The following is a 10,795-nucleotide window of genomic DNA, read 5'->3' as shown; positions in this document are numbered from 1 at the left end:
TCCTCGTTGACCTAGTACTTGGCGTTATTTCCGTTTCAGTGATCGTTTTAGGCGTCGGGCGTCGAGGTACTCCACTGCCAACATCACCCGGGTGCACAGAGGCAAAACTTGTGGCGCTGCACCTAAATAGATGCCACAAGGGAAAGATGCCGGGTCGAGACAGAAGACCGGCGACGCGGCTGCGGGCACCGGGAGGCATGGCTCCAACGGGCAGGGCCGGAGACGAGGCAACTGTCAAGGAGGAGTTGGGCATAGCAGCACCAAGGCAGCAGCGGAGCTCTAAGCTCAGTTCCATGGCAGCAGCTGCAGGCGAAAAGGACCCACACCGACGTGGTCAACGCGGGCTCGCGCGGCCTCCTGCGGGACCTGGCAAACAACACAGAAGCAGGGCAGCGACCACGCTGCCCCTGCGGTGGAGGTCAGCACCAATGGGGACGGGGCACCGGAGTTGGGTCCGGCCGTGACCTCGCCGGACCTTGGGGCGAACAACGGAGGTGGAGGACTTGGAGCCCCGGACGTCGGTGCAACTGGAGCACGGGGAGGCGAAGCATGCGGGAGAAGAGGCGAGGTAGAGGCGCCGGGGTCCGGTGATAGGATGGACGATGGCGACGAGGACAGCGTGGGACGCCGGACCGAAGAGCGGCGTCGCTCGGCGGCAGGGCCGGTGCTGGACGTGGCTGCCGGGGGGGGGGGATTGGGCGCGAGCGAGAGGGTGTGGCGGCGGCAGAAGACTAGCGAGAGGAGGAGAGGGATCGAGGGAGGAGTGGCTGCGGCCAGCGAGCGAGAAGAGGAGCACGCGCGAGGGAGATGGGGATCGGGCTGCGGGTCTCTCTGGCGGCGCGAGGGAAGAGGAGATCGTGAGGAGAGGGAGGTTGGTTCGTTGGGCCTAGGGTTAGGAAGTAGGTTTAGGTGGGCTGCGGGGAAGGATGGGCCGGCCTGGGCTAGGTTAGATGCAGCTGGGCCCAAATGGCCTGCTGGGCTCCCTTCTCTCCCTCTCTTGATTCTACTCTTAACAAAAACAGAGACAATAAAATAGGAGAAAGGAAAAGAGAGAAGAGAAGGTTAGAGGAAGAATTTGGGCACGGGGATAATTTTCACGGACTCAGAAAAATGAGCACAGTCCGGGAAAATAGAAAAAGGTCAAGTTTGAAAGATTAAATTCAAATTCCTTTGAATTTAATTCAAAAGGTTTGAACTAGGATAGGTTTTTCGAAGTGCCCAAAAATGTTGAGAAATTAGGTGGAGCTCCGGAAAATGATGAAAGGACATGTGGCAAAGTTAGAGGCCAAGAGTTGAAATAATAAAAGGCATTGGGATTTTTGCAAGTGTGTTAAGGTAATTCCACATAATTGGAATAATTACTATAGCTCTCTAAATATCGAGAGGATAAGTTGTAAAGAGAATCACCATGTGAATTCCCTCGGTTTAAATGGATCGACGATCCATACGGTTTATTTAGTTGAGTTAAGAAAAGAAATGACATGATGCAATGCACATGATGCAAAGATGAAATGCAGCGGGCCGAACAAAACACACGACGAAACCCGGAAACCCTGGAAGGCAACTGAAGCTCCGGTCTTGGGGCGTTACATGCTCGAAGACCACCCACCCGCCGCAAGAGCTCTGCCCTATCGGGCGTTGCCGGTGGCCGTCGAGGTGGACCAGCAACGACCGGAACACGGAACCGGGCAGGCTGTAGAAACTGTTGGAAATATGAGCAAATTACTACGAGATTTAATCCGAATAAATAGGAAATAGATCATGACAGCAATAGCAGAGATTAAACTAATCATGCGAACTAGCATAGCAGATGAACAGATCACATCTAGGGCACATACTAGAAACATAGATTCTACCACGATCTTGAACAGGAAGGATAGAATCACATACGGTGCAGCGGGTGCAGCACCGCCGGCGTTGACGTTGTCGCCCATGTCGTCGAGGATGAGGTTGCCGAGGTCGGGGAAGAAGTCGTCGTTCGCGAAGTCGTCATTCGCGAAGTCGTCGCTGCCAGCAGTCGCGCGAGTGCGCTCCTCAAAAACCTGATCGCCCCTCTCCCGTACAGGATCACGAGAGGCGGGGTTCCGGAGGCCTGTTGTCCCTTCTCCCGGTGCACGCCGAAAGGAGGGATGGAGAAGACTTACTTGGCGGCGCAATGATCTGGAACGGTGGTGAGAAACCATACGAAGCAGCTACCGCTAGGGTAGACGTCTGCCTGACTATATAGTGCAGGCCGGGTAGGTCGTGGGAGTAAACCCACGTCTGAGTCGTCACGATCCAAAAGAATCGGAAAACGGTTCAGTAATTAACGCGTCCGTTAATTATTAATTAATGACTCATTAATTTTCCCGTGCAGCAAAAATATAGACAACGTGCATAGCTCTGTCCTCAGCTCGGCTCAATCCCGCAACCCGCGGCGCGTCGTGACGAGGCGTGGCGTGGCGAGGCGAGTGAGGAAGAGGAGCGCGCGTGTAGGTCTCCTCTTCTCATGCTCATACAAGTGGTAGAAGAGCTCACCTTATAAAGAGGTGCAGCTCTCTCTCAACTTATGAGGTGGGACTAAACTTTAGCCTCACTCACTCCACTCACATGTGTGCATGAATGGGCCAAGAGAATTTCAGAATTTTAGTTGGGCTTTGGGCCAAAGACCTACTAGCAAAATTCCAACAATCCCCCACAAAGTCTCATTGACACATCTCATCATTTAATTCCAAAACATTGTTTATATACCGGTGCTTAGTGGAGACTGTGAAGTTGAACTTCCACTTAGAGATTTATACTACACTAGATCACAACTTGAATAGTGGACTATGCCTTGAACTACAAGTTTTCTGTGAAACTAGTTTCACACAAATTCTTGACCGATACTGGGCTGCCGCAAGGCTTCCCCGCAGGTGGAGCGTATACGTCATACTCTAGGACCTTTCATGAATTTACTAGAGAACACCCAATTCTCACAGACTGCGACGTTAACAGTCAAATTCACATAGGTGTGTTCCTCAGAAGATGTTCTGCAGGACAACATCTCTGCTTACCCGAATAAGCCACTCGGAATACATTAAGATAAGTATCAACCTGCCATGCAGACCAGGAGAGTATTGCATCTTCATGGAGTGGGATAATTAATATAGGGATACTCTCTTCCTAGCTGACCAACAGCTTATCTCCCACTTCTACTTCACGGGATCTCCGATCACATAGAGTGGGTTACCACTATGGACAACTCATGTGGTGGGTCTCAAACCCATCTCCATCGATGCATTATCTATCACATTACATGATAGACCCTTTGTGAAGGGATCTGCCAAGTTTTTTGATGTTTGGATATAATCCAACGTAATAACTCCGGAGTTCCTCAATTTTCTGATAGATTTTAGTCTCCTCTTCACATGCCTTGAGGACTTCATATTGTCCTTAGAACTATTTATCTTGACGATCATAGTTTGATTATCACAGTTCATCAGGATAGGGGGTATTGGTTTCTCAACCATAGGTAAGTCCATCAAGAGTTCACGAAGCCACTCTGCTTCAACAATGGAAGTGTCTAATGCTGTGAGTTCTGCTTCCATAGTTGACCTCGTTAAGATGGTCTGCTTGCAAGACTTCCAGGAAACAGCGCCACCACCAAGTGTAAAAACATAACCACTTGTGGCATTAATCTCATCAGCATCAGATATCCAGTTTGAGTCACTATAACCCTCCAGTACCCTTGGATATCCGGTGTAGTGAATCCCATAGCTCGCGGTGCCTTTCAAATAGCGCATAACTCTCTCAAGCGCATGCCAATGATCATCTCTCGGTTTTGACACAAACCGACTCAGCTTGCTCACAACAAAAGAGATGTCAGGCCTCGTGGCACTCGCCAAATACATAAGCGAGCCAATAATCTGAGAATACCTCAGTTGATCTCTAGCAATTCGTTGATTCTTTCGAAGCAACACACTAGCATCATATGGAGTTGGAGAAGGTGTGCAGTCGCTATACCCAAAATGACTCAAGACCTTTTCCACATAGTGAGACTGAAGCAGTGTGATCCCACGATTCTCATCTCTCAACAGCTTGATGTTTAAGATAACATCAGCTACTCCTAGATCCTTCATCTCAAAACAGCGAGATAAGAAATCCTTAACCTCCTTGTCGCCATCGTTTACTACAAAGCCGGCAGCAGTTAATGTTCTTTCGAACTTCTCATGCCACTCTTTAGGAGCTTGTTTAAGGCCATATAAAGACTTTAATAACTTGCACACCTTTCCTTCCTGACTAGGTACTACAAAATCATCTGGCTGATCCATGTAAATTTCCTCCTTCAACTCTCCATTGAGGAAAGCCGTCTTCACGTCCATTTGATGAACGAGAAGACCATGTGAGGTAGCCAGTGATAGTAGCACCCGAATTGTGGTCAGTCTAGCCACGGGTGAGTAAGTATCAAAGAAGTCTTCACCTTCTTTCTGGGTATAACCCTTAGCCACAAGCCGTGCCTTGTACTTTTCAATCATACCATCAGGTCTAAGCTTCTTCTTGAACACCCACTTACATCCTACAGGTTTGCACCCATAAGGACGGTCAGTGATCTCAGGTACCGTTAGCTAAGATGGAATCCATCTCGCTACGTACAGCTTCCTTCCAGTAGTCAGCATCAGGAGATGCATAGGCTTCTAAAATGGTCCTGGGTGTGTCATCCACAAGGTACACAATGAAATCATCACCAAAGGACTTTGCAGTCCTCTGTCTCTTACTCCTCACAGGAGTTCCATTGTCACCCTCAACAGGATTCTCAACGTGTTCTATCGCAATGGTGGGTTCAGAAATTACAACGAATTCCTCACTAGATGGAGTAGGTATCTCCTGATTTGATGAACTTGACATATCCTTCATAGGAAATATGTCCTCAAAGAAAGTTGCATCATTCGACTCCATAATTGTAGCAACATGCATGTCGGATACCTCAGATTTTATTATCAAAAATCTATAGCCGATACTATGAAAAGCATAGCCCAGAAGAACACAATCCACGGTTTTTGGTCCAAGCTTGCGCTTCTTGGAAATTGGTATATTGACTTTCGCCAAACAACCCCAAGTACGTAGGTAAGAAAGTTTCAACCTTTTCCTTTCCCATTCCTCAAATGGAGTCATGGTCTTATGCTTTGTGGGAACTCGGTTTAGGACATGACACCCAGTCATTAGCGCCTCCCCCCACCATTCTTTGGATAGACCCGAAGTGTCTAACATGGTGTTAACCATATCAGTTAGAGTTCGGTTCTTTCTTTCGGCTACCCCATTTGACTGGGGTGAGTAGAGAGGCGTCCTCTCATGGATTATACCATGTTCCGCACAAAAAAGATCAAATTCATTGGAAAAATACTCTCCACCACGATCGGACCTAAGCCGTTTAATTTTTCGATCAAGTTGGTTCTCTTCCTCGGCTTTATAGTTTTTGAAGAAAGTTAAAGCCTCTTCTTTTGATTTCAGAAGATACACATAACAATATCTAGTGGAGTCATCAATCAATGTCATGAAGTATCTCTTTCCACCTATTGTCAACACGCCATTCATCTCACAAAGATCAGAATGTATAAGCTCTAGTGGCGCCAAGTCTCTTGCCTCTGCAGTCTTATGGGACTTGCGAGGTTGCTTAGCTTGCACACATACTTGGCACTTAGAGCCTTTGACAATAGATATTTTCAGAATTAAATTCATATTGGCTAGCCGCGTCATGCAACCAAAGTTAATGTGACAAAGTCGTGAATGCCAAATATCAGACTCATTGCTGTGACAAACATTATTAATAACTTTAGTGCAAATATCCGATAAAGACAGGCGAAACAAGCCTCCGCACTCATAACCTTTTCCAACAAATTGTCCACACTTAGAAATTACAACTTTATTGGATTCGAAAACCAACTTAAAACTATCTCGACATAAACGGGAACCGCTAACGAGATTTTTATTGATGGACGGCACATGATGAACGTTCTTCAGACGCACAGTCTTCCCCGAAGTAAACTTCAGATCGACCGTACCAACACCTCGAACGATGGCATGTGACCCGTTCCCCATCAGCATAGGTGAAGTCCCTGTTGCCTGATAAGAAGAAAACATGGAGGCATCAGCACAAACATGTACATTGGCACCGGGATCAATTAACCAATCAGGAGATTGGAATACTGAAAGGATGGTAGGGAAAATACCGTACCCCGATTCCTTCATATCAGTATCACCGATGACAACATTAGCGAACTTGCCGCTCTTCTCATGTTCGCGCTCCTCAAAGCGGTTAGGACACTTCAGAGCCCAGTGATTAGGATCACCGCAGACATGGCAAAGTCCCTTCCCCTTCTTATGATAATTCTTCTTGAAGTTGGTAGAATGTGATGGCTTGTTCTTTGTATCAAACTTGCCTTTGCCCTGAGTTTTGTTCTTGTTATTTTTGGACTTGTTGGGCTGGAAGTTCTTCTTCTATACCATGTGGGCACTAGAACCTCCCTTAACAACTCGAGCACGTGTGTCTTTTGCTCTCGCCTTCTCTTCAACATCAAGAATACCAATGAGATCCGCAACGAAAAACTCCTGTCTCTTGTGTTTCAGGGAAGTAGCAAAATTGTTCCATGAAGGTGGAAGCTTGGCAATGATGCCTCCTACAACAAATTTGTCCGGCAACACACACTTGAAGTACTAAAGTTCTTTTGCGAGCGACTGTATCTCATGAGCCTGCTGTACAAGAGGTCGCTCATCAGTCATCTTGTAGTCATAGAATTGCTCCATGACGTACAACTCACTGCCGGTGTCCGAGGCACCAAACTTGGCCTCGAGCGCAGCCCACATGTCCTTGCCATTGTCAAACGACATATACGAATCCACAATGGAGTCATCAAGAACACTCAGAAGAGCGCCTTTAAAGAGGGTATCAATCTTCTTAAAAGCTTCCAGCTGTGCTGGATTAAGATCGCCATCAGGCGTGCCCTTGGTGGCGTCATAGCAGCCCATGGTCTGAAACCACTAGACTGCTGTCGTGCGCCACCTCTTATATTGCGTCCCCTTAAAGGCAGGCGGCTTCAGATGCGCAGCAAAACCACTCGAAGCAAATTGCCTATAATCAGGTTTTTGGATTGTTGGAAATATGAGCAAATTACTATGAGATTTAATCCGAATAAATAGGAAATAGATCATGATAGCAATAGCAGAGATTAAACTAATCATGCGAACTAGCATAGCAGATGAACATATCACATCTAGGGCACATACTAGAAACATGGATTCTACCACGATCTCGAACAGGAAGGATAGAATCACATACGGTGCAGCGGATGCAGCACCGCCGGCGTTGACGTTGTCGCCCATGTCGTCAAGGATGAGGTTGCCGAGGTCGGGGAAGAAGTCGTCGTTCGCGAAGTCGTCGCTGCCAGCAGTCGCGCGAGTGCGCTCCCCAAAAACCTGATCGCCCCTCTCCCGTACAGGATCACGAGAGGCGGGGTTCCGGAGGCATGCTGTCCCTTCTCCCGGTGCATGCCGAAGGAGGGATGGAGAAGACTTGCTTGGCGGCGCAGTGATCTGGAACGGTGATGAGAAACCATACGAAGCGGCTACCGCTAGGGTAGACGTCTGCCTGACTATATAGTGCAGGCCGGGTAGGTCGTGGGAGTAAACCCACGTCCGAGTCGTCACGATCCAAAAGAATCGGAAAACGGTTCAGTAATTAACGCGTCCGTTAATTATTAATTAATGACTCATTAATTTTCCCGTGCAGCAAAAATATAGACAACGTGCATAGCTCTGTCCTTGGCTCAGCTAAATCCCGCAACCCGCGGCGCGGCGCGGTGCGTCGTGACGAGCGGAGCGCGCGTGTAGGTCTCCTCTTCTCATGCTCATACAAGTGGTAGAAGAGCTCACCTTATAAAGAGATGCAGCTCTCTCTCAACTTATGAGGTGGGACTAAACTTTAGCCTCACTCACTCCACTCACATGTGTGCATGAATGGGTCAAGAAAAATTTCAGAATTTTAGTTGGGCTTTGGGCCAAAGGCCTACTAGCAAAATTCCAGCAGAAACTCAGGTCCGACAACGCGATCCACGGGCAGTGTGGCGGCAGGGCGGGGTTCTCCCGCGCGGCGGCACGCCATTAACGGCAGACGGCGCCGAAGAGGATGCGGTCGAGGTGGCGCGGAGGGAGGCGGAGGAGCACGACGGCTGCAAGGTCCACCGGGAGGGTGTCCATCGACGCCATCGATGGATCTGTCGTGTTAGCTAGGGCTACGTTAAACTATCCTTTCTTGTATACGCACCGGTAACTCCCAGCATGCATACGTACGTAACAAGATTTGTAATCCAACACGACCCATCCAACCCAAAGTTATAAGTACGCCGTACCCTGCCGCACATTGGGTTGGCGGACGGGCCCGCTAGATCAAGATGGAGACGTCGTACCTGCTGCCCGAGATCATCGTGTCGCTGATCCTGCCCCGGCTTCCCGTCAGGTCGCTGCTGCGGTTCCGGTGCGTCTGTCAGGCATGGCGCGACACCATCGACGACGACGATTCTTTCCCCCGCGAGCACCTCCGCCTCCAGAGCCAGTGCATGCTCATCGCGCCGCAGACCGTAATCGACGAAAACGAGGGCTCTTCCTGGGCAAGAAAGGACATCGTCACCGCAGCCGGCCTGTACCGGTGGGATAAGAGCCAGCAAGGCGTCGCCACCCTCGTACATGCCATGCAGGACTGCCACTCCTTCCGGCCGACGGAGGCGCCGCACGGCTTGGCGCACTGCGATGGCCTGGTGCTGCTCCCCACAGAGGTCACGCTGCGCGTGCTCAACCCAGCCACACGGCGTGTCTTCCAGCTTCCGTGGAGCCACCGCATCACCGTGCCAATGGGTGGACACCGACTCTTACAGGGTCATCAGGCGTTTGGCCTCGGCCATGATCCCCTGTCCAATACCTACAAAATTGTTCGTTTCTTTTACCGTTCCATAAACAGGCTAGACACGAGTCCGCGTGCCGTCTATCACAACCTCATCCCTGGCATGGAGATCTTCACTCTCGGGGAGGACAGGCGCTGGCATGAGACGGCGACGCCACCGCCATACCCTATCATGCCACGTCGAACGGCGACCTTCTGCAAAGCCTCCTTGTTTTGGACCATTGAGAAGTCGCTTTTGGGGGATAACCCTTCCATGCCGGGTTTTGTCCGCCTCAACTTGGAGGACGAGTCATTCAGCGTCGTGCCGCCACCTCCTTGCTGCAGCTCGACACTCAACTATGCGCCCCACTTAGCCGAGCTGCGCGGGGAGCTATGCCTTGTCCATTCAGGAACCGACAACATGTCGCTCGCGATATGGATGTGTGATAACTTGGATGAGAATCTGCCACAATGGGATCAGCTTTATGTCATCGACCTTGATGATGCTATGTCAAGCCAAGATCTTCGACCGGTAGCCATATTTGACGACCAGATAGTTTTTCAGTTCGGATGCCGCATTTTGTTTCGCTACAATTACCGGACTGGAAAACGTGTCGATATGATTAGGATGAATGAGCTGATGTATGTTAATCCCGACAACGATGACACTACAGTACTTGTTGAATACACGCATTCAAATGTCTTTGGTGCCATCCCATACGTCCCAAGCCTAGTTCCAGTCTAGTAGTTGTAGTAGATGGAAAATGAGTTAAAAGTGCAACAACTTTTGCACATGTCTTTGGGACACCGACGAGGAATCAATATTGTTCTGATTTCGTTGAACTAATGGTTTCCGCATTGTCGTTCTTATTCTTTGTGTTTAATTAACCCCTTTTGCTGCCTGCGTGTCCTGCGCATCATTTTTTCTGTGTTTGGATTCATGTGCTGGTAAATAGGTCACTAATGATTGGGGCGTCACCCTGTGACGCCGCTTGAGATAAAGTTATGTGCATGTTTTCACTAAAAAAATACATACAGTCCTACCTCTGTCTAAAAAAACATTTCAGAAACAAAAATCCTCACCTTCATCTAAAAACGAAGTAAAAAAAAATGCCACCGCAGCCTACCCGCGAGTGCCACTTTGCATAATCCTCCATTTAAAGAGTACCAAAGGCCCTCACCTCCATCTAAAAAGAAAAAAATAGATTAAAAAAATAATCCACACCTTCATCTAAAAAGAATTTCAAAAAAATTCTTACCGCGGGCAACCAGCTTGCGCCACATGGCATAGCTGGTTGGCCGCCCTTCACGCGTAGCTTATAATGGGTTTAATCGTGAACTTGCTCCGTCCTTGCACAAGGAACCTGTCATGGACACTGATTTACATATATGGTGCTGCAGTTCTGGACTTCTGTCGAGGGGTAGAACTCAATCTCTGACAGATACCTGCCTTGCTCAAGAGCGCAGGTGTAATAGCGTGGCTGAGGCAGGTCGAGCTTCTCAAACATAGCCTGCAGCAGGAACTTGCCGGAAAGATCAATCATCTCCATAGCGATCTGCATGGAGAGACAGAATTTGTTTAGGGGTAGAATCACCTGACCACTATATTTTCCATGAGTATGAAAAGGAAAGCACAAAGGGTTAGGACAAACAAAGATAATGGCAGCCAGTCATTGAAAACTAATGGATCTCTGTGTAGTTTTTAACCACCGTGTTAGCAAGCAGTTATCAATTAGGATTGCAGCGGCTCTAATTTTTGTAAGCAAGCAAATACGATGGGAAGATAAGTCAAACAAACTGGCATGTATAGAATAGAAACCTTAAGAGTTAAAATAGGAGTGCGTGTAATAACAAGAGAGCGGCATGGCAGATCAGTGTGGTAATCAACTGCTATACACCGAATCA

General features: G+C 48.6%; 1 protein-coding gene across 1 annotated transcript; it reads left to right on the top strand.

Moving 5' to 3' along the window:
* The first annotated feature begins 8,405 nt into the window (after nt 1-8,405).
* Nucleotides 8,406-9,635, top strand: LOC147992569 (F-box/LRR-repeat protein At2g43260-like). Its single transcript, XM_087539070.1, has 2 exons — nt 8,406-8,786; nt 8,886-9,635. The coding sequence occupies exons 1-2, from the start codon at nt 8,406-8,408 to the stop codon at nt 9,633-9,635; spliced, it is 1,131 nt and encodes a 376-aa protein (XP_087395196.1).
* Nucleotides 9,636-10,795: the final 1,160 nt, after the last annotated feature.

The sequence above is a fragment of the Triticum urartu genome, chromosome 1A, assembly GCF_056163025.1.
Source record: "Triticum urartu cultivar PI428250 chromosome 1A, HENAU_Tu73, whole genome shotgun sequence".
In the NCBI taxonomy this organism is placed as follows: domain Eukaryota; kingdom Viridiplantae; phylum Streptophyta; class Magnoliopsida; order Poales; family Poaceae; genus Triticum; species Triticum urartu.
The sequence above is the reverse complement of the archived record's forward strand: the minus strand, read 5'-3'. Positions and strand labels throughout refer to the sequence as shown.

What these genes read in the sequence shown, in the direction of transcription:
- LOC147992569 (XM_087539070.1), top strand. Translation starts at nt 8,406, where the DNA reads ATGGAGACGTCGTACCTGCTGCCCGAGATCATCGTGTCGCTGATCCTG. An exon ending in TGGTGCTGCTCCCCACAGAG is followed by an intron (nt 8,787 to 8,885) that starts GTCACGCTGCGC and finishes CGACTCTTACAG; the next exon opens with GGTCATCAGGCGTTTGGCCT.